Genomic DNA, 24,012 nt, shown 5'->3' with positions numbered 1-24,012 from the left:
AGATGTTAGGGAGGTATACCTTAGATTGGAACACTTAGAAATCTGCTGGAATTCCTTGAATTATGCAGAAAAAACCCAAACCCTAGCTGGTTCTAGGGAGAGAGAGAGAGAGAGAGAGAGAGAGAGAGAGAGAGAGAGAGAGAGAGTTAGATTTCTTAACTTTTCCTTTTTCTTTGAACAAAATGAAATAAACATGTGGTTTTCTAATTAATTAAAATAAAAATCAGATCGTAAAACATAAATAAAATCCACAAAAGGGCAAAGAATAAAATGGCCAAAAAGACCGTTTTACTCATCACTAAATCCAAAAACCTTCTAAGTCACTTAGGGGTATTTTGGTTAATTCTAAAACCTCGACTAATTCCGACACTCCCAATGTCTAACTATATTGCCCTGCTATTATTAAAATACCAAAATGTGATTCTATTGGCCAAATGTCGCGTTCTAATGTTGCTGGGCACAAAATATGCAAAAACATAAAATTTCATGTATGACATAAATAATGCATCCTTAATTCAAATAAATCTCTATAAAATGATAAATCATAACTAATATTTCAATTTTATAATTAAATCCTAATTATTTACTAATTTCCAAATTAAAACTAAACAGTCTTTATAATTATCCCCAATAAACAAACAAAAAATAAAAATAAAAAAACCTAAAAAATTTACCAAAAATTAAGCAAACATAATTGTAAATATATATTTTTTTTTTTAAAAAAAAAAAAAAAGTAACAAAACTTTATTTACAATAAATGACAACAAAATCAAAAGTTACAAAACTAGAAAAAAGCAACCAAAAAAAATTATTAAATCAGAAAAATTCAAACAAAAAACATAGAAAAATTTCTAAAAATTAAGCATACATAGCTGTAAATAATTTTTTTTTGAAAAGAAAAAAATAATGATCCTTAACTTTATAAAACCAAGAAAATTAAGAAACAAAAATTTTAGTAAACGAAATGCATAAACAAAAATAAAAATATATATATAACATTGAGGATCAAAAAATATAAAACTAAATGTAAAACAAAAAACACAGAAAAATTCTTAAAATTAAGCATACATAACTGTAAATAATTTTTTTTTTTAAAAGAAAAAAATAATGACCCTTAACTTTATAAAATCAAAAAATTAAGAAACAAAAATTTTAGTAAACAAAATGCATAAATAGAGACAAAAATATATATAACATTGAGGATAAAAAAATAGCAAGTCAATATAAAAATTAAAACTAAATGTAAACAAAATCATCTGAAATATCAACCTGATAAGAATACTCATAAACAAAAAATTGTACAAAAAGATTAACAAAAAGTTAATAAACAAATTATACCTTAACTTTTCTGAACCATTCCAAATCAATCTCTTATCCTCAGAATCGCCTTGTACACCAATCTTACCTCTCTTAGACTCACACTCATCATCGTCGTGCTTATCCACCACTTTTTCCTTACTGTGTTTCTTTTTCAAGCCCTTTTTTTTATCAACACTTGAACTCCCAACTTCATTATTATTTTCTTCATTGTCACTAGTAGAGAATCAAACTTGGGTTTTTTTTCCCTTTTAGAATCAAGCTTACTCACATGCAAACCAGTACGAGAACCAGATGATCGAGTGATCACTATAAAAACCAACCCCACCCCCCCCCCCCAAAAAAAAAAAAAATGCAAAAGAAATTTTACTCAAACCCTAACACTAAAGCTTTCAAAACACACACCATTCAAAACGAAAAGTGATGAAAAGAGGAAATTATGAAGAATAAAAGAAGACAAAGAAGTTAAATGACAAAAAAAAAACCATATAGCTGATTATAAGCTGCGTGATAAACGTGATATAGTGTCAGTCACTCATGCGCTTGTAAGGCAAGTGGTGTCGAAATGGTCCTGAACAAAATCAAAGCAAGCAAAACATTAAAAACAGTATTACCAAATGGGTTGACGTCAAAAACAATTAATGATACGTTATTTTTGTAAAATAGATTAAAAAATGGGATAATTTCACAAAAATAAAATACCAATAAAAAAATACAAAAATACGGTTGTATGGAAATTTTAAATATTTTTACGATTTTTTATAATTTTATTTACAGAAAATACAATCTTTTAATGTATTTTTATGTTAGACTCTTGTTAATTTGTTATTATTTTTTTTGTTATTTGTACATTTTTTTTTTTGTTGTTGTTTTGATATTATTTTCTTGTAATTTTTATATAGTTTTCTTGGGAATAAGTTGAAAAATATTTCTTTTTTGTATCCATTAATCAAAAATACCCTCATATTAAGTTTTTATTAAAATATACCTACTTTTTTTGAGTGGATTGCCTAATATACCTTCACTCTCTACTTAAGTCTAGCATATAATTTACATAATCTAAGGGGTCTAATGGGGACATCATCCATAAAAGTGGGTATATCTAAAAAAATATGAAAATAGACGTAAAAATTAAAATAAATAAAATAAAGTGTGTATACAATGTAATTTCCTCGTTTTCTTGTGTTCCTTTAAAAAAAATTAAAAAATTGTGAAATATGTAATTATCCTTAGGAAATTTACATAGTATACTAACTTATACTATTTTGTTACAAAAATACTGCCAGGTGGTATTTTTTACTTTTTTACTGTGTTTTTTTATAAGTTTCATACTGCAGTATACTGTGTTAAGTTTCACTGGTGTTTTTTAGTTGTTCAACTGTTGTTTTGAGTTGTTTTGCTTTGTGTTTTACTGGTGTTTTATAAAAACACAGTATTTTTGAAAAGATTTCAGTGTAACAGTATTTTTGTAAAAATTAACCAAAATTCCAGTATTTTTATAAAGTGAAAATTACATGAAATATGGGATTTCATAACAAAGTTAGAAAAATATGGCATTTTTAGGTTTGCCACTTTTCTATGGCATTTTTTCACATTTAAGTTTTTTATGGTATTTGATATGCCATATTTTTATAAACTTATTATCCAATCCCATATTTTATGTTTTTGTTTTTAGCTTAATTAGTTTTATTTATTTTTTTAATTTATTTTACACTTACATTTTAAGGTTTCTTTTTATTTGAAAAATTTACACCAAATACTACATTTTTTTTCAAACATTACATTTTTAATTTGACAAGAACATTTTACTTTTATACTTTTATTATTTTTTTTTTCTTTTTTACTTATTGAAACTTCAAAAAGTTTTTTTTTTTTTGTCTTTTTTATATATTTTTTAGTCAATTTTGCTTCTTTTTTCTTTTCAACTTTTAAGTCGCCGTTCTACTTTTTTTTTTCTTTCTTTCGCTTATCTCTCTCTATTTTTTTTTTCTAATTTCTCTTTGTGTCTCTCTTTTTTTTTTTCAATTTTTTTCTCAACCTATTTTTTTTCTCTTAATATATATAATAAGTGTACATTTTTATATTTCATTTTTTTTACAAAAATTAAACTTGTTTTTTTTATTTAAACTACTATTCGTTTTTTTTTTTTTGTTAAAAACTAATTATTCCATTAAAAACAGCAGAAAAAAAAAACCAGTTTCATCAATATCATCCTGAAAAAAAAAAAAAACAATATAAAAAATCATAATCTAAAAAGAATCCAAACTTTAAAAACTAGTTTCATCAACATTGAAAGAAACTAATAATTTCATTTAAAGAATACAAAAAATAGTTTCATCAACAAGATAATGAAAAAAATTACAATCTAAAGACGATACTAACTTTAAAAAACCAAGCTTTCATCAATATTAAAATAAACGAATTATTTCATTAAAAGAGGCAAAAAAAAAATAGTTTCAACAATAACATAATAAAAAATACACAATGCCTAATAACTAAACTTTTACAAATTAACGATACTAAATTTAAAAACCAGTTTCGAACATATAAAATTTATATCAATACCTAATAATCAAACTTCTAACTTCATTCTTTATTTTGGCATTTAATTTTTTATTTGCTTGCTCAAAAATTAGAGTTAATTTAAACATACAATATGCAGCAAATATAACAAAGAGAATCACAAATTAAAATCAAAGAGAAAAAAAAGAAACAAAGAAAATTAAAGAGACAAAAGTGCAATAAAAACCATAAAAGAATAACAAAAAAAAAAACAAATGAGTGAATGTGAGAAACCATGTTAGTAAAACAACCAAAATAAAAACAAACAAATAAAAAACCAAGCTTTCGAGATAAATTAATAAAAAATTGAATAAAACTCAATTATGAACAACAATAAAAAATAAATTAATTACTTAAAAAAACCAGTTATGAAAATAATAAAATAATATGTATGTCAGAAAGTGATTAATTAAAATAAAATAAAAATTGTTGTTCAAATATCATACAATAATAAAACTGGTTTTATACAACGAAAAAATATATAATAATATCATAAAAATTGAGCAACCCCATTACAGAATAGTTAAAACATGTGAAACCAGTTTCGACATGTGAAACCAGTTTTGACGTTATAAAAAATCATAACAAAATACAGATGTTAATAATAAAGTTATTTGAAACCAGTTTCATAAGACAATCAAATAAAAACATACGCACACACAAATATACAAAAAAAATAAAAAATACTAATCACAAATATTATCAAAACAACACATAATGCCTACCAATAATTTAATAACAAAATATAAGTGTAAGTTTCCAACCTAGAAACAAAATAATAAAAAAGTAACTTGAAAAAAAATTCTAATAACATAATGAAACTATTTTTTTTATTCTTTTAATGAAATTAATAGTTTCTTTCAATGTTGATGAAACTGATTTTTAAAGTTTATATTATCTTTAGATTATAATTTTTTATATTGTTTTTTCTTCAGGATGATGTTGATGAAACTGGTTTTTTTTTTTCTGTTGCTTTTAATGAAATAATTAGTTTTTAACAAAAAAACAAAGAAAAAAAATAGTAGTTTAAATAAATAAAAAAAAACAAGTTTAATTTCTGTAAAAAAAAAATAATATCTATAGTTGAGATCATTTTTTATTTATTTTAGTATTTTATTTTTTTAAAAAAGAAAAAATAAATAAAAAGAAACACAAATTTTAAGTTTTTTATGGCATTACTCAAGACTTTTTCCCATATTTGTAAGTTTTTTAAAAAAATGCCATACTTAGTGTAATTAAGTTTTTATGCCATATATATCAAAACTTATCTTTATTTTCCCATATTTTTGTAAATAGCCCTTTTATAAATTTCACTTATCCTTTGGTGATTGGTGTAAAAAGCCCATTGTTTGGTTGTAGCAAATTAATTTGGGCCAAATTAATAGTGAAAATTGAGGCCATTTCAAAATGGACTCTAGAAATACACGTGCTGCTAACGACGTCGTCTCGTCACAAATGAGTTTAGGGACATAGGACTTTGCGGCCGTCTCCTCTCCGACTTCCTCTCTCTCCAATCCAACCAAGTTCTTCTTCCTTCCTTTATCAAAATAAAACTAATATTTCCCTTTCCCACCATTTTTTCTCCCGAGAAAATAAAATTACTTATTTTCCCTAGAAAATAAAATATATATAATCGACGTTGTCTATCGGCCTATGTAGCTCCAAACATGGCAAAGCCTCAATAACAATCTACAGAAATAAGAAAAGAAAGAAACCCCCTTTGAATCTTTATCATCTTTGATTTTTATATTTCTAGGGTTTTTTATTCTCAACATATCTTCTTATAATAGTTATAGTAATGTCCTCGCAAGTGCAGTCGGGGATGGACCCTGCCGTCCTCGACGATATAATCAAACGGCTAACGGAGGTTCGATCAGCTAGACCCGGTAAGCAGGTTCAACTTTCCGAGTCCGAAATCAAGCAACTTTCTGTTGCATCTAGAGAAATTTTCCTCCGCCAGCCTAATTTGCTTGAGCTTGAAGCCCCTATCAAAATTTGCGGTATTGTTCGTATACCTGTATAACGATTTTATATATTTATTTATTTTGCTTGACTTTATTATATTCCTTTTATATTAAAATATGGCTATTGGAATTTTTCTATGAAAATGATCATCGTTCAAAAAAACAAAAATATGGCTAAAGGTGGTTCTTTTGTTATCTAGGTTCTGTTATTTGACATGGCTGTTGTGAAATTTCTAATGGGGAATGTTTATTTAATTATTTCATTCTGGGTTCTGTTGTTTTGGATGGTTGATATGAAATATAAATTTTTGGAAGGTTGTGGAAATGCTGGGTATTTAGGATTTAATTATTTTCGGATTTGATAAGAAAAATGTCTATCTGTTTATCTTTATTTTGTTCCTACGGTTGTTCAGGAATATTAACATAGTCCAAGAATGGGTTGTTCGATATTACATTGTTAGAAAATGAGAAAGGATGAAGAAAAAGTATGCAAGTCAATCATTAATAATTTCCCATCTTTGTTTTTACTGGGTGGACGGATTCTTACTTGCTATTGATGCAGTTACATATTGGTTATTTGTTTCTTGCATCAGTCTCACATTATAATTAAACTTAGTATTTTTTGGCTCTGTTCAATTGGTAAAGGATGTTGGAGGAGAACTATAATAGTTAGTGCATTTGTAATGTTAACTGTTCTGGCTTTCTCTGTAAAACGACTGTTCAGTCAGAATATGGATTCCTTGGCATCCTTGATAAACCGTGTATGGTGTTGTTCAAAATATAGGCACTTGAAATGTAGGTGCATTAACGTTATTTATCGGAGTAGACACAATGTCGTGAGAGTAATTTCAAAATGTTTCTTTAGCTTGCAAGGATCTCTAAACTTTAGATTGCTGTTTAGGGTCAGGAAGGATATAAGATAAACTTGGCTCCATTGACTTATAAAATGTGAACCAGAAAGACTCTCTCATAGGACATACCAGATCCTTATATCCTAGTTTTGGGTGAGTTGATAGGAACTATGCTGATTTTAGTATTTCAAGCTGTTTCTTTGTGACTGTTCTTGTCTACATTTTGGATGCTGGTAATTGGTTAAAAATTTGATTTTATTACAGTAGATCTCATCTTGGAATCAGCACATCTCTGACCCATTATTGTTTCATTTACATATTCAGGTGACATCCATGGTCAGTACAGTGATCTGCTAAGGCTTTTTGAGTATGGCGGTTTTCCTCCAAATGCCAATTATCTATTTCTAGGTGACTATGTTGATCGTGGCAAGCAGAGTTTGGAAACAATATGCCTTTTGCTTGCTTTTAAGATTAAGTATCCAGAGAACTTTTTTCTTCTTAGAGGAAACCATGAGTGTGCTTCTATTAATCGGATATATGGATTTTATGATGAGTGTAAGCGTCGATTTAATGTGAGACTCTGGAAGGCGTTCACTGACTGTTTCAACTGTCTTCCAGTGGCAGCTCTTATTGACGACAAGATATTATGCATGCATGGGGGTCTGTCCCCTGATTTGACACATTTAGATCAGATAAGGAGCTTAACTCGACCAACTGCTATTCCTGACACTGGCTTGCTTTGTGACTTGCTTTGGTCGGATCCCGGTAGAGATGTTAAGGGATGGGGAATGAATGACAGAGGAGTCTCATACACCTTTGGTTCAGATAAGGTGGGAGAATTCTTACAGCAGCATGATTTGGACCTTGTCTGTCGTGCTCATCAGGTTGTTGATTTTCTTCAATTTTCCTTTTATAACTCCAGTCTCAGATTTCACTTATTTCAGATGCTGATCAAATGCCTTGTTTTAGGTTGTGGAGGATGGGTATGAATTTTTTGCTGACAGGCAACTTGTAACAATATTTTCAGCCCCAAACTACTGTGGTGAATTTGACAATGCTGGTGCAATGATGATTGTTGATGAAAACTTAATGTGCTCTTTCCAGATTCTTAAGCCTGCAGAGAAGAAAGCTAAGTTCTTGATGTGAACAAAGATGTAAATTGAGCTCAAAGTTGCTCCAAGACAGATGATTATTAGTCCCCTTAATCTCTTTGATTGAAAAAAGGTGTAATGTCTTTTGTTAGCATGTTAGTTTAGTATATCCTTACATATTTATTAATTTTCTTCTTCAAGCAGGCACATTTCAAATGTTTCTTGGAGAAAGTGGATGGTAAGAAAGGTGACCAGAGCTTCAATGTCTGTTATATACTCTTGAGGAAATCAAGTTTATACTTTAGGTCTTACAACTTTGGTCTGGACTATTTGTACTCGTTTAAGGAGTCAGCAGAAACACAGAGGGGATAATCTTCTGCTGTTTTTTTTTCTTTTTTTTTTACCTCTACTTCACAGTTATTTTGCTACAGATGTGTAGATATTTCTCAAAAAAATTCATAGTTATTCCAGTGTCAATTGTTAGCCAAGAAAATGTCTTTTTTTCCTTCTCGGATTGCCCAGTATTATAGTATCCAGTTTCTCATATAGATATTTCGTTTCTTTTTAAAAATTTAATCACACTAAAGTAGCATTTATCTAATTACTAAAATTTTAAAATAGTGTTAAGGCTTGGTAATTTTCTTCCTTCTTTTGTGTTAAGCTAAGCCTAGTTTCATGTTAAAATGATAGACGAGTACTGTGTGGAACACAAACCGTTGTTTTCATTGTCGTTTTCAACTTCATTCATTCTTTCACAATACAAAAAGTGGGGAATTGTACTCTACTTGTCTATTTGTATTGCTTCTAAACTAATTGTCCTGCTGTTTGTAGGGTTTGACTTTGATGATTTTGATTAGCTTGATAGGGATAGTTCTGCATTCGTGTCTTTATTTTTGTTTTGAATTTTCCAAGGACAATTTTCTCTTGATAATTGTTAAAGTGATTACCCAAAGTTTTTTGATACCTTTCTTTGTCCTTTAGAACTGATTAAATCTAAGACAAAAATTTGAAGAAACTCAATGCCACTATTTGTAATTTAATATTGTGTTATATATTTTAATTCAGTAATCGTAATAGAAAATTTCTACTCCCTCATAAACTATCATTTTATGATAGTGTTAACATTATTGGTATCTTTGTGTGCTGCGGTGGTTGCAAAAATTTATTCCTTTGATTTTTTACATATTACAGCAAAGTTTTACAGCACACTTTACAACTTCTCTATTATTTTCATTAAATCATTTAAATTTAATATTTTTATGTACTTCTATGTTAATTAAATTTATAAAATAATTAAACAGAAATGAATAAAAATAAAATATATAGAGCATAGGAGCTGATGAAGTACATTTTATTCATGATTCTTTAAATTTTTAAACGAGATACTCTTTTAAAGGAGTTGTTGGGAGTGTAATAGCTTTGGAGCTGAACTCCATCTCTTCAACTCTTTTCTTAGATCCAAACTACATGAGTAGTAAGTACGTAAGGTGGACATCATTCAATCCAATTGAACCGAATTAATGCAATTCAATCCAATTATAAAAAGTTAGATATCCAATTACAATTCGATTGGATGCTAAAAGTTTGATTCTAATTGGATTGAATCAATTATTGTAACGCTTGTTGTTTTGTGTATTTATTTTCATAATGTTTTGTTTTATTTTATTACTTAAAAATATTATTGTTTTAATTATTAAAAATTTTGGCTACATTATACTTGTAACAATAGTATGTTTATGAAGTATTAAACTTAAATAAAAGGTGATATTTAGTTTTTACGTATTTTTCTTCATATTTTTAAAGTTAATATTGAAATTTAGGTGTGTAATTGGATATCCAACTAAAAAAACCGACTAATTGGATTGGATTTTGAAGTTTAATTGGATTGGATCGAGTGATGATTTTTCAAAACCAATTACTAATGGGATTGGATCTAATGAGGAAAAAAGTGTAGATTGAATCGGACGCCCACCCCTAAGTAGTAGCACACACAATGATATGAGTAGTCTTACATTTATTTTAAATCATTAACTTTTACGTTAAAGTGTGACTTACTACTTTCACCAATATTTTAAAATAAGTTTATGTCAATAGTTAAAATTATAACTTATGTATTGTTGTGTTATGTAATTTTTTCGGTCAGTTAAAAGAAGTTCTTAAACTATTACTAATGTTTTGAAGTAGTTTTTTATTAAATTTTGACACGTGACAAATAATATGTTAATGTGAATATTTTGATTATTGTCAATAATGAAAGTTTCGTAAGGGAACTGGAACAGACTACCATGAGAGATTTTTTTTTTTTATTTGAGTAATAGCAATGAGATTCTCCAATATCATGTTAAGAATAGCTAGAATTTTTCAGAAGAAGATATCATTAATTTGATGAGAAATAAAAAGGAATATCGAAAATTTGAGTGGTTGAATTTAAAATAAAAATAATTAAAAATATAAAAAAAATAAATCTTTAAACTAAAAATCAATTTATAATTGGAAAAATATAGTAAAACTATTATTAAAAACTTTAATTTTTTTAAAAAGGAATGAGACATACATTTGGCGATGACAATAGAATAACCAATTATATATTCTCTTAGTCATATAATGTGACAAAATTTAACGAAATGAACCTTTTACAAGAGGGGATTATTTTTAACGAGTTGAAAAATTAAAACAAGTAATTAGAAAGCTATAATATTTAAAAAAAAAAACACAAAATTTATATCATCATTTAAAAAAATAGGGATTCACTCAATAACTTTTGCTAAAAAAAATACAATTATATTGTATACCTATTTTATTTTATTTGTTTTAATTTTTACTTTATTTTTACATTTTTGTCAGATATATCCACTTTTATAAATAATGTCCTCATTATATTTTTTAAGCTAATGTAAATTATATGTTAAATTTAAGTGAAAAGTAAATGTACATTAAGCAACCCATTTACAAAAGTAAATTCATTTTAACGAATTATAATATGAAAATATTTTTAGTTAATGGATACTCCTCAACTAATAAAAAAAAGGTTAATTAGGATTTTTGTCCCCTGAACTTTGACATGTACCAAATCATGGTCCATGAACTTTTAAGTTCATTAAAAATGTCTCCTGAACTATTGAGATTATTGGATTTAAGGACTTTTTTCTAATTTTAGTAAAAAAATCTAACATGGATGAAAGTTTAGGGGCCATAATTTAGTATATGTCAAAGTTCGAGGGGCATGATTTGGTAGTTATCAAAGTCTGGGGAGCATGGTTTAGTACATAAACAATCACTGAAATAGTAAAATTGAATAAAATTAGACAAAAGTCCTTAAATCCAACAGTCTCAAAAGTTCAGCATTTTAACGACTTTAAAAGTTGAAGGAGCATGATTTTGTACATGTCAAAGTTAGAGGGGCAAAAATTTTAATTAGCTTAAGATTATAAAGTAGAATGCAAGCAAAGGCGTGGGCTGATGGGCCATTGCTAGCGAGCGTATGAACATTTAAATTTTGGTTCGGCTTTTCGATAGGGTTTTCGAAAATCACAACAACTATTTTATTTCAACAAATTCTTAAAAACTCAACTTTCTCAATTTTGTTCCTCTCTTTTACTTTCAAAAATTTCCCCTCTCTCAGATTTTCCCGGATTTTTATTTGAATGTGGTGCCATTTCCATTTTTCAAACTTCACACACAAACTGAGCCACCATGAATTCATCAGATCCATCTCTGGCATTACTGGCCGCGAGCGGTGGTGATACTGTCAAACTTTTCGATGTGTCTGGTAAGCCTGGCGATCCATGTACCTTAAGCTACACTCCATCTCCCGGTTGCCAAGTCAATTCTGTCAAGTGGAACCACACCAGTGAGTACCTACTTATTGTGTTTCGAATACACACACACATATCATTTTCTGCAATTGTATTGATTTTTTTTTTCTTTCTTTACGAAGATCCGTCTAGTTTTAGTGTTCCCTCTTTTTGATTTTTGTCCACATCGCTCTGTGAAGAGGGTCGATTTTTGGTTGCTGGAAAAAAAAATGAAGATGATTCTCTTGAGGTGGTTTCTGGGTTTTCTTTCTTTCATTTTTTGTTTTTTAATCATTTCGAGGATGGGGTGGGTTAATTGTTGTTAGTAGGATATACTCATTGTTGAAGAATTATTGGTTGAGCTTATTTATTTTTGTTTTGGTATATGATTAGTATTTTTGTTGCTGGAGCGACAGTTTATGTATTAACAGTGGTGGGGTTTGATTGCTGCAGATTTGGTGGTGGCCAGTGCTGGCGATGATAAGAAGATTTCATTATGGAGGAAGAGTGGACAGAGCATGGGGACCATTCCGGTTTCTGGGACTGATAGTGGAGACAACATTGAGGTTAGTAGTTTATGAATGCAGTATGCGTACTCTTGTAAATGTAATTAGGCCAGCACTTAGACTTAGTGTACTAGAATTCAAATATGTGTGGATCAATCATACAAATTAACAACGAGCACATTTTGAGAGATTTGAAGAATAAGAGATGGTTTCTTCTGGTAGTTCTACTCATTGGATAATAAGACCACATATGAGCTGTGTAGAATGTCAAATCCGAACTTATATGGAAATTTAAGTAGGTCACGCCTGCAAAAATAGATTTTTTAAAGTCTTTATAAATCTACATCTGCAGGCTTGAATTTCCTTTTTTGTGTTTTAGTTAATTTATTTCTGGTTAATTGCTTTGTCCAGGAGTCTATTCTAGCTATCAGTTTCAGCAACAAGGTTTCTAGATACATATGTACGGGTGGAAGTGGCCAGGTTGTTAGAATATGGGATTTGCAAAGGAAGCGCTGTATTAAATGGTTGAGGGGTCACACTAATACGATTACTGGTGCAATGTACAATTGCAAGGATGAACACTTGGCTTCCATTAGTCTTAGTGGGGATCTTATACTTCACAACCTTGCATCTGGGGCACGGACTGCTGAACTCAAGGATCCAAATGAGCAGGTAGATTATGATGTTTCATATTTTTCTTTCACATTGCCAACTTCACGTGTATATTTTTCTTATATTTCTGCTGGATTTTAAGACCAGGTATTGAGAGTTCTTGATTATTCCCGGATTAGTCGGCACCTTCTAGCGACTGCAGGTGATGATGGGACTGTACATTTATGGGATACTACTGGTCGCAGCCCAAAGGTTCAGTTCTTTTTTTTTATTATTTTTCTTCTTCTAAATCTTCTGCTTCCTCTCAAGAGAGATGGTTATAGAGTTATTAACACATTAGTTATTTTTATGTATCTATGTGAAAAATATCTGAAGTTTTAGAACGCTTAGGCCACTTCTATTCACCAGATTGGTCATTAACATTTGCACTAAAATTGTCTTGATGCTTCCTGCATTTGATTAAAAATTTCCAGTGAAGTATTATCTTTTTAGCCAATTTTGAACTATGGTATATACTTTATACTGAGTCATATATGTGGAAGTATATCTCTATAGCTCTCTTTGCTTGGGTTTTAACACTTTAATATTTGTAATCTAAATTCAATTAAGAGTATCTGATTCTCTCTTTTATTTTTATTTTTCTTATAAATTTGATCAGGTTTCTTGGTTGAAGCAACATTCTGCACCTACTGCTGGTATCAGCTTTTCACCTTCCAATGACAAGGTCTCTTGTTATGCATATGCTTAAGCATACTAAGATGCGTATTGACTAATATTGGCATTGTATTTACATGATACTTAATGTATGAATAACATGACTTACAATCATATGCGCTGGAGTTGCAAAGCTGCTTTGCTGTCTGAATATTAGTAGGGGAACAGTTAATCATTTTGTTATTTCATTCTCCATGACAGACAATTGCTAGCATTGGTTTAGATAAAAAGTTGTACACTTACGACTCAGGATCTAGAAGACCTTCATCTTGCATTTCTTACGAAGTACCTTTTTCTTCGTTGGCATTTAGAGATGATGGCTGGGTACTATCGGCTGGAACAAGCACTGGTCGTGTAGTCTTCTATGATGTTCGTGGAAAACCGGAGCCATTCACTGTTCTTAGAGCATATAGCAGTTCAGAGGTAGCTTTCTTTCTTTTCCTTTTACCTCTATTGCCTGTCTATATCTTATTAATTAAAGTGCCTGCTCATTATGAACGAGAAAAAAAGGAATTGAAGTGCCAGCTTAAATGCTTGTTTTCCAAATTTTCTATAAAATTTAATTGTATACCCGTAGAAATGAACATCTGAAAAGGTGGGATTACACCTTTTTGGTAGTTTCCTTTTTCTAAATTGAATCATCAAGACTCAAGAAACAATATGAATTAAATGTAGATTCATGAGGGTTCCATATGTTGTCTGCAAATGAGAGACTTGTCATTTCCCCTCTCTTTTTATTTGTATTTTTCCTTTCATTCTGTAGGAGAGCAGAACTTATTTTGTGTATGTAAACAATTTCAATTCTAATAATCACTTCTAGTATTTTTTCAGGCTGTTACTAGCTTATGCTGGCAAAGGTCAAAACCAGTTATTGTAAATGAAAGTAGCTGTACTGCTGAAACTGCCCTTCTGGGAGATTCTGTTGAAGATTCAATTCTTATGCCTGATCCACTTCCCTCTATGACCTCGTCTAGCCTCTCTCTATCTACAGCAGTACCAGGTTCTCGGAATCCTGGTCGTTCGGGTCCCTCTCTTGAAACACCTTCAATTGCAGCAACCAGCAGTGGATTTACATCAGGCATGCTACACATGCCTTCTGCAGAGGAAACACCACAGCGAAACCATTTGTGGCCAGGTGGGGCATTGGGTAGGTTACACGCCCCTCGTACAAGTTATAACTTCAAGGATGAAATGGAGGTGTTCTCTCCTCTTGTGGATGTTCAACCCATCACACCCACTCTTGACAAGTTCTGGGATGATCCTGAGAAATCAAAAAAAGAGCATTTGCTATTAGACAAGAAGCCATCATCACTTCTGTTTCCTTCATCTACGAGAAGATTTCCTTTTTCAAAGGATGGTGGCATTGATCATCCAATATTTGATTGGAAGCCTAACTCAACTTCTGAACAGGTCTTGGTCTTTCTTTAGCTATTATTTTCTAAGCTGACCATGTAATCCATTAGATGACAAAATTATCTTTTGAATATCTGGTCTTGAGTTCCTTATCTTTTGGCCTGTGTCTATATTCTGCTCTAATTTCTTACAAGTTCCTTTCTTGTATAAATTCTCCATTTAATATGCTTTTCTTAGCAATTATAAATTGATAGGATTAATTTACTCTTGACAAGTTCTTGGATGATCTGATCTTGTGGATGTTCTTAAATTGTTCAATTAAGAAGTTATGCTATTGTTTTTGTCACTTTTTTGTATCCTGTTAATTGATATAAGTGAACAGTTTAATGACGTATTAAAAGGAAAGAAAAACAAAAGGTATCGAGTATTTGCTTGTTTGGTCAATTCTCTTATTCTCAGATTTCTAACGAAATAAAATTGTGGGTTGAAACTTGACAGTACTATAAAGACTCTGATTACTTTTCTTATGCTTGAATTTAGCTGTAGGCTGTGGCATTTGTTTTTAATTATTTTGAGCTGTGTGTGTGTAATGTGTGCATCAGTTTATGTTTCCAGTGACATTGATGTGGCGGCTTTGATTTCTTCTTGACTCTTTTATGTAAAATTGTATGTTCTCGATCAGTATTTCTTCTTTCCACAATGTGCAGGATGACGCCAAATCTTCATTTGGAGTAATGGGTTCAACACCCTCTCCATCTTCTAAGAGTGAGGACTCCTCATCCATCACACCTCCAGAAGCTTGGGGTGGTGAGAGACCATCTGATAAATATGCCCACCTGCGCACTTTGCCGTCTCGATTGGGAATGTTTGCGTCTAGTAGTCAGACAACCGGGTCAGTTTTTTCTGGATTACCCGATCTGTCCTCAACAAGTCAAGCAACTATTAGCTCCTCAACAAATTCCAACTTTAGTTATGCAAACTTGCGAAATAAAGATATTTCTTTAAATCAAGAGAGTTCTATAGCCCTTCCAGAACACTTGACCTCTAGTTCAATGGCTGTCTCTCCAAGTACCAAAGGCATTGTAGGACAAGCTAACCTTGAACCATTAGGTTCTCCGTCCCTTCCTCGAAGATTTTCCACTTACGCAGAGAGAATAAGTACTACATCTTCCTTCAGTGATGGAACATCACTCTCTACGGGTTCGCCAAAAATAAAGAAAACAGGAGTTGAAAGAGAAGAACTATTTAGCAGCATTTTATCAAAGTCAGACACATCAGCTGCCTTAGAAATGGGAATTCATCCCACAGTAAATGTAAAAATTTAGATGTGATGGACTACTATTCCCTTGAATTGCATCTAAATGTTCACATATTGTTTTTATATTTCACTCTTATGAGCACTAAAGTTACAGTTACATATTGGTTGATATTACATCTAAGCAGATATTTCTATCATGCTCTCTGTTATGCATATTTAGATTAAAATGGTTAATTAATTCGTTGCAGGGGGGAACCTTACAACCGCAGAAGATCCCTCAGCAGGATGCACAGCAAGGAACTTCCTTTACACTACAGCTTTTTCAACGTACTCTGGAAGAGACTCTAGGTTCCTTTGAAAAATCAATGCATGAAGATATAAGAAATCTCCACATTGAAACATTAAGGCAATTTCATATGCAAGAGGTATGTGTGTGTGTGTGTTTTTCTTGGAGTAGAATTTCTTTTACTTTTACCTTCCTCTCCTCCTGAAGTTGTCACGGAATCACTTTATCCAGATGGAAATATCAAACGCGATGAATGTTATTCTGGAAAACCAAGCTGAGCTGATGAAAGAAGTTAAGTCTCTAAGAAAAGAAAACCAGCAACTCAGGCAATTGCTTTAAACATTGGTTGGTCAAGAGTTATCATTCTCATATACATTCCCAATCAAAGATATAAGGGGAAAATTGGCTATCAAAGGTGGCAGGAGAGAAAAAATGTGAAGACAGAAGAAAATTTCATGTACAGCAACTATCTCAGCCAAGCCAACTAATTGATGCTTTGAGTTAAGTGATGCAAATTCAAAATTTTATATAGAATGTGTTTTGTTCAGTGAATCTAGAAAACTTTGTATGTTTATTATTTATTTATTTTTCTATTATTATTAATGTATAGCAATCAGCGAGTTCGAGTTTTAAAAAGAGCTCCATTACGAACTTGGAATGCTTTTTTGAGTTCTTGAATTTGATCTTTTAGGCTTTGAGTTTGGTTCATTTATGTTTTGCCATGAACATCTCGTAAATGCTGATCTAGTTTGATTTGATTACACATACTTGAGGTAGCTTAATAAATGCCGGGCTTGCAAATTGAAAACCAGAATTCAGAATTTAAGCATGGGATTTTCGTAAAATTTGAAAAATCTTGAAAATTAATAATAATAACTATAGAAGTTTAAATGAACCGGCCAATAACCACCCACCAAAGTGTCTAAAATATTCCAATTCTTGAAGCCGTCGTTAATGAAAAGGAGAACTCATTTTATGAGCATCCGCTTCAAAACTTAAGCTGGTTTTAGCAATCAAAAATTTCCTTAGATGATACATTTAGAAGAAATTATCATTTTATTCCCTTAAACTCTAAACGTTAAAGCCCACCATTGAATTTTGTGGGATTATTTCCTCCAAATCCCAGCTGTCTTAATTGCCAATTATTAGATCAGCTCTTGGCCTATATAAAGTCACTTCATTCCACTTGTTACACAACAAGGCAAAGATGCCAAAGAATGCATTTTAGAGAATAACTTAAAGAGAGACAAGACAAGTTAGAGAAAGAAGCGGAGAGACTTTCTAGTTAGAGCAGAGACAAGTTCTGCTGCACCAATCAAGATTGGAGTATTGAGAGTGTGTAAACTGGGTTTGGGACCTATATTGAGAAGCACAATTGTTGTGAAAGTTCTTGCTCGGGGGAATGAGAGAAAAACACCTGTGAGATTGAGAGTTTGAGTGTTAAGACACAAGATTGTTCCAAGAAGCTCCTCTCATGCTTTGTACTCGTCTCATTGATTCAATAAAGAAAGAGATAGTGGTTCTTAAACTTGAAAGAATAGGATCACGATTATATTCATCTTGAGTCCAAACCAGTGTATGTGTTGTTATACTTTCTTTATGCTTAGTTTACTAACTAGTTTAATAATTAGTTTTGTTGTATTGTATTTGTAATTTCAACTTACGTACTCTGAGTTACATCTAAGGTTGTTGAACTAGTTAATCTTTGCATTATTTTCTACAAAATCAGAGTATTTTTAACAAATTTTAACTTGAATTTTCAAAAAAGTCAAATAATAATAATAATAATAATAATAATTTGTTTTTTCAATTAGAGGGAAATAGCCAACATATTTTTAGTAAAAATTCTGTTTATAGACAAATATCCTCTTTCAAAATGTATGAATATATTTAATTTGTATAATATTAGACTATTTATATTTTATAATAAAAGAAAAGGTATGATTGTTTTGTAATAGAGGAATTAATTTTCACAAAATTTACTCAATGATCAGTACTATTGTAATTTAGCATTATTTAAAGCACAAATATACATACATGAATGATTAACTAAAGGGGTAAAATAGTGTATACTTTATTTTATTTTTCTATCTAAGAAAAAACATTATGATCAATTCAGTAGTTCCATAGATTTTGACGAAAGAATTATAAATTTGCAACAAATTTTAAATCTCAAGTACATAGTTGATAAGAGCTAAAATAATTTCTCTAAATTGTTCAATAAATTAATAAAATGTGGGATATTCCTGTCAATAGATTTACCAAGGTAATGAAGCAACACAAATAAGCATGAGGTCTTCCAAGGAAGAAAAAAAGAAGGAATATGTTACTCTCATTCAACTCAAAAACATAATTTGACCAAAGAGGCACCTGAGCTGAACCAAAGTGAATTGATAGGGGTGATACTATTCTCCAGCCTAGTTAAGGTTAGAAGCACCTACTGTGGGGCGGGGCAGAGCAGGGCTAGGGAGACCAACCAATCCTCTTCCTGCTTAAATGCCTTATTTCTTGATCAATTTCAATGCATCACCCACAAGGTGTAAAGAGCCAGTTACAAGGACCTGATCAAAGCCAGAAGAGAATTGGAATATTATTATGTATATACCGGATAGTCAGTTAATATTTCACTACATCTTTCTTAGTGTGATAGAGAGTCCCAAAAGAATCAGCATTACCTGGAACCGAATAGATCGATTCTGTTGGACAGTGTCCCGGAGCCATTTGATAGCTAATGGGAGTGACGAAAATACTGCACTAGTTTCACCACTTCGAACGCACATTTCCGAGTCATCCTTTAAGTCTTCACTGAAAACATCTGTCGTCTTGTCATCACCTCCTGGTTTATAATGTGTTTTATAGTTCATTCAAGAGAATTCACTTTGTACTCTTGAAGGAAAAATAAAAGTGGTTACAATGATTGATTTCTTACCTTTATTTGAGTGCATGATGTTCTCCCATATCTTTTGAAGAGCGAACTGCCATGAGAAATCAACTTCAGTCGGTGGCACAGAATGAGGTCCGACCTTGAAATAGACCGATGTATTAGGTACAAAGAGCGCCTTCTTGAACCGAACACCTAATATATCAAACAGATACTATTCAATTAAAAATATCTACATACGTCTATTTAGTCTATGTTTTCCAAAATTTCTCAGCTTTCAATTCAGGATGCATTACTATTCTTGTTAAAGGAATTCATGTTGGATTTAGAAATTTATGTTATTTAGTTTGACAAAGTTAACGACTATCACATCTATTCAAAGATTGTCTTGGTCAAGTACTCACCATGATTGGCACATGACTCCATCAGGCGAGGAAGAAGCACTTGAGGATCCCGCACGGACATGCAATTAAACAGCAGTATCTGCAATGGAATACATCATAAATTTGAAACATTGCGGGTCTAAGAGAATGGAGCTTTATAAATATGAAAGAAAGAGAAAAATTGTTGCACATTGTTATATAGACCAAAAAAATTAAAAATAATTAACTCATAATTTTTCTCAGTTCTCCATATTTGTGGGTGAGTACAAATACTGAATTTGAATGGATGTTCTATATTCATGAATTGCATAACTAAGAACAGTTTTGTACTCCACCTGTGTGGTTTGCTTCCTGACTCTCTCATTCAGGTGCTTGCTTACAAACTCGTGTGATGACTTATCTTGTGGTTGATAACTCAAGACTTGTTGAGAAAACCATTTACCACATACTTCTAAGCTTTCTGGGCTATGGGCTCCATCCAAATAGAAAACCAGATCTCCATAGTTGTCAGCATCAAAACATCGATCAGGGACAATCTGAGCTCGCCCTTGCAAACTGGCTGTTGTTAATCCTTTTATGAACTGCTCTGGCAAAGAATCCTACTCCAAGCACAAAAAGAAAGACATCATTCAAAGTAAAAATTGGGCATATACAGACCGCAGTCTCACTTTTAGAACTTACGGTTTGTTCCAGGTGTGCAGCTTCAGGACGACCTGTCCTCTGAAGCCAAGAAGAGCACAGTGCTACCGCAAGACCTGCATTAACATATTGGTGCTCACCTTCAAGTCCAAGTTTTAAACCATTGAGCAAATTGGCATTTAATGGTGGAATCACTTGAAGCGGTACCTAGTAATCAGCAAGATTTCCTCAGCACATTGAAGGGTACAAATAAATGCATTGAGAACATCTATACTCATTTTAATTTTCTAGATGCACATCTTATCTTGTTTATAGTTTTGACAATACATAAAACTTGGAATATTAGAATTTTACAAAACTTGTGACAGCACTATCATGCATGAAGACATGGAAGGCACACCTCAAGTCAAAATAAAATCTAGGCTAATTAGTAATTTTCCCCCCCGAACTTTGACATGTACTAAATCGTGTCCCCTGAACTTTTTTTGCCGTTAGAAATTCCCCTCGAACTATTGAGATTGTTAAATTTAAGGACTTTTGTCTAATTTCATTCAATTTTATTGTTTCTATGTACTAAATCATGATCCCCAAACTTTGATATCTACTAAATCATGCCCTCAAACTTTGATATGTACTAAATCATGCCCTTGAAGTTTCATCTATGTTAGAATTTTTTTACTAAAATTAGACAAAAGTCCTTAAATTCAGGGGGAATTTTTAACGGCCAAAAAAGTTCAGGGGGCACGATTTAGTACATGTCAAAGTTCGGGGGGAAAAATTACTAATTAGCCTAAAATCTAAGTGTTAAGTGATGACAATAAAGCTTTGTCAATTTTACAGTACCTCACACTGTCAATTTTTTTAAGTCCACACCAAATTAATTTGATTCACATGTTCTGTGTGAAGAAAATGAAAAACGGATAACAAATAATAAAAGAGTGGAACTTACATCCAGCTGGGAAGCTTTCTCCTTGAGTACATTCATTGCTTCATCAGGTTGAGGCACAGTAAAAGCAGGAACACCATGCTGTATCCCAAGAAAGAAGAATGTTACTAACGAGTAATACTTCCCTGTAAGTTTTGTTAGACATTACAAGAAATTCCAGTTTTTCATATGCTTCAACGAGAATCTTCAGCAAGTGGTTGGCCTGGTTGAGTATCAAAAGAAAAGAAAAAAAGAAAGTGCACCTTGAAGATACCAGCCTTCTCCCCAGCAATTTCTCCAAGGGTATTACCTGTTATCAGTATGGACAAAAGAGAATAATTAATAATCATCAGGCTCATGGTTTTATCAAACATAAAATAAATCCTCACTGGAAGAAACCATTAAAACATGAAATATTATACCACAGGCAAGAAACTATACCTCTATGACGAACAACTTATTGAGCATGGTTTGTGTAAAATCCTTTTCGATATGACACACTTTAGGATTTATATTACTTGTCATGAGTGAATGCAACTAGGTAAGAAATGATACATTGATAATATAGTACCCTCATATTTGCAATATCATGCCTTTGAAAATATTGTACACTCATATCTGCACTATCATGCCTAAGTATTTGTTAGCACCTCTGCCACAGAACAGAAAACTAACCAAGAATTTCCATGTGGTCATACCCAAGGGAAGATATACCACATACAACGGGTGCCTCAACCTGAAATATTATGATCATCTACACTTAAAACAGGTACTGTGAAGAAGGCTTGATTGATCTATTTCCAAGACAATAATTTCACATACTGCATTTGTTGCATCATATTTTCCTCCTAGCCCAACCTCCAAAATAGCAACATCTACCTGCATGAAAACACACACGGAAATTTGATTTATTTTTTTTCCTGATTCCATTTTATATATTTCTTGTAATTTAAAATGGGAAAGGATATTGAATTGAAGCAGCTTGTCCTCAAATATGACGTGACACACATCAAACCTGTTCTGCTGAAAATATCTTGAAGGCTAGCAATGCAAGAAAGCGAAAATAAGAAGGCATTGGTATATCCTCATTAGTCTTTTCCTGAATACAAAAATAATAAGTAAATAAATCAAATTATCTATGGAATGAAAAATAATGTTTATAGAAAAACAGGCGCAGGGAGAGAAAAGAGGGAGTGGATGCCCCATTTCTTGTTGTTGATGAAGTTACCTTTAATCTGTCAAAGCACCACCAGAAATATGAAATATATTTTTCTTCACATATTTCCACCCTGAAGTTAACAGCTGATGTAAGTTTTTGGAAAGACAAAAACAGTCAAGGATTTACCAAAAAAACTCAGGACAATAATAATTTTGAAAGATATTCTATCAAACACAATCCTAAGTTTTAAGAAAAGAAAAAGACAGCAGTAGTCAAATAAATTCGGACACTGTCAAGTCGATATTATAACCCACCCCCACACATGAAAAATGATAACTGAATGTAATAGTCCATGGCCCCACGTATGGGTTTCCAATACTCACCCGTTTAAACGAAACCTTTCTCTGACATCAATGAGATGAGGAGAAGTGAAAAGTCCAGTGTGAAATCCACAATTACGTAATATAGATTCTGTGAAGGTGCATGTGGAGCCCTTTTAAACCCCAAACAGAAATAAAAAAGAATTAGCATCACAGTATCGTACGAGCAAGTTCTGACAGAGTGCACATTAACTGTTTTAACAAAATTTTCATCAACAAAAACACGCAGGATATTATAAAGTTCTTTATAGAAGACACAATTCAGATGAAATTAAAACGAGTAGAACATAAGAATTTGATACCTTTCCCTTTGTACCAGCCACATGAATAACCTTCATTTTGGATATAGACTCCTCCAAGTCTAGCATCTATTATTTCAATCCAAACAACGTAAACATCAGCAAATTTGAGCTCAAATACATAATTCAAACTATTAAATCCAAAAACTAAAGAAAAATATTTGAATTTCTTCAACTTCCATTAATAATTCATACTTAGTCAAGAAAAAATAAAAAAATAAACAAAAGTTACCTTTATATAATCAAATATCAGTTCGAATCTATCGCCGTTATTGCTCTTATCTGCACGACTGCGTTTCGTAATCAAAGAAGACAAGGCATCCATGGCTTCTTGGTATGCAGTTGCTTTAGAATCTTCATATTGAAATAGATAGTTAATGAAGTTAAAAATTGAAAATTTTGGATTGAAAGAGGGAAATGGAAAACAAGTAATGATGAAGAGATGAAGCAGAGTATACCTTCAGCCATGGCGATTGGGGTATGAGTAGAGTAGAGGGGAGAGGGAGAAGTGAAAGCCAAAGGAGTGAGATTGGGTTTGAAAGGTGGAGAAGAATGAAGATAAATAAATAGGTAATGCGATGTGGTCGTAGTCTTTAGTAGTGAGTCTTGTTAGATGTCGGTATCAACCAACCAACCAACCATTACCAACGTTTTGCGTCTATACGCTGCCAAACCCAAGATGAGTGCGTTGCTGCTTTCAAAAAACAAAAACAAAAACAAAAATAGATTGGTTGGATGTTTATTTGTTTAATAAAATAAGTTTTAATTAGGATTTTTTTTCTTCTAATGTTAAAATTGTTGGATTTTAAAATTTTTATTTAATTTTAATAAAAAAAATTTAATATGGATGAAAATTCAAAAAACATGATTTGACACGTGTCAAAATTTAAAATGTATGATTTAGTACTTAGACAATTACTAAATTAGTAAAACTGAATGAAATTGGACAAAAGTCCTTAAATCTAAAAATCTCACTAATTCAGGGAGAATTTTTAAGGGGAGAATTTTTAAGAAGATGCCAAAATTTAAAAGACAAAA

At 31.4% G+C, this 24,012-nt stretch overlaps 3 protein-coding genes across 6 annotated transcripts; 2 read left to right on the top strand and 1 right to left on the bottom strand.

Annotated features, from left to right (window-relative positions):
- Positions 1 to 5,254: 5,254 nt before the first annotated feature.
- LOC115706248 (serine/threonine-protein phosphatase PP1 isozyme 4) lies at positions 5,255 to 8,278 on the top strand. 2 transcript variants are annotated; one of them, XR_004009573.2, is made up of 4 exons: positions 5,255 to 5,879; positions 7,019 to 7,578; positions 7,664 to 7,918; positions 7,990 to 8,278. XR_004009573.2 is itself a non-coding variant. In XM_030633836.2 (3 exons), exons 1-3 carry the CDS (start codon positions 5,678 to 5,680, stop codon positions 7,838 to 7,840), a joined length of 939 nt encoding a protein of 312 aa, XP_030489696.1. In that variant the 5' UTR covers positions 5,255 to 5,677; the 3' UTR covers positions 7,841 to 8,278. The 2 variants fall into 2 exon arrangements, 1 of the variants encoding a protein (XP_030489696.1); XM_030633836.2 differs by having other exon boundaries at positions 7,664 to 8,278.
- A 2,931-nt stretch (positions 8,279 to 11,209) lies between these two features.
- LOC115705653 (protein NEDD1) lies at positions 11,210 to 17,016 on the top strand. Its single transcript, XM_030633052.2, has 10 exons — positions 11,210 to 11,635; positions 12,033 to 12,145; positions 12,497 to 12,757; positions 12,845 to 12,949; positions 13,356 to 13,421; positions 13,613 to 13,834; positions 14,243 to 14,821; positions 15,472 to 16,077; positions 16,271 to 16,447; positions 16,540 to 17,016. The coding sequence occupies exons 1-10, from the start codon at positions 11,479 to 11,481 to the stop codon at positions 16,645 to 16,647; spliced, it is 2,394 nt and encodes a 797-aa protein (XP_030488912.2). The 5' UTR covers positions 11,210 to 11,478; the 3' UTR covers positions 16,648 to 17,016.
- Positions 17,017 to 18,439: 1,423 nt separating this feature from the next.
- Positions 18,440 to 23,593, bottom strand: LOC115706452 (folylpolyglutamate synthase). 3 transcript variants are annotated; one of them, XM_030634106.2, is made up of 16 exons: positions 23,433 to 23,593; positions 23,207 to 23,328; positions 22,978 to 23,043; positions 22,679 to 22,788; positions 22,365 to 22,425; positions 22,152 to 22,235; positions 21,959 to 22,015; positions 21,812 to 21,872; positions 21,400 to 21,446; positions 21,161 to 21,238; positions 20,254 to 20,418; positions 19,908 to 20,171; positions 19,594 to 19,672; positions 19,238 to 19,384; positions 18,984 to 19,144; positions 18,440 to 18,869 (listed from the first exon to the last, which is right to left on the bottom strand). In XM_030634106.2, the coding sequence occupies exons 1-16, from the start codon at positions 23,440 to 23,442 to the stop codon at positions 18,810 to 18,812; spliced, it is 1,572 nt and encodes a 523-aa protein (XP_030489966.2). In that variant the 5' UTR covers positions 23,443 to 23,593; the 3' UTR covers positions 18,440 to 18,809. The 3 variants fall into 3 exon arrangements, with proteins under 3 accessions (XP_030489966.2, XP_060959267.1, XP_060959264.1); XM_061103281.1 differs by lacking the exon at positions 18,440 to 18,869 and having other exon boundaries at positions 19,012 to 19,113; XM_061103284.1 differs by lacking the exons at positions 22,978 to 23,043; positions 23,207 to 23,328; positions 23,433 to 23,593 and having other exon boundaries at positions 22,365 to 22,438.
- Between the last annotated feature and the right edge of the window lie 419 nt (positions 23,594 to 24,012).

This window comes from Cannabis sativa, chromosome 1, assembly GCF_029168945.1.
Source record: "Cannabis sativa cultivar Pink pepper isolate KNU-18-1 chromosome 1, ASM2916894v1, whole genome shotgun sequence".
Lineage (NCBI taxonomy): Eukaryota > Viridiplantae > Streptophyta > Magnoliopsida > Rosales > Cannabaceae > Cannabis > Cannabis sativa.
This window is presented reverse-complemented; position numbering and strand designations above follow the sequence as displayed.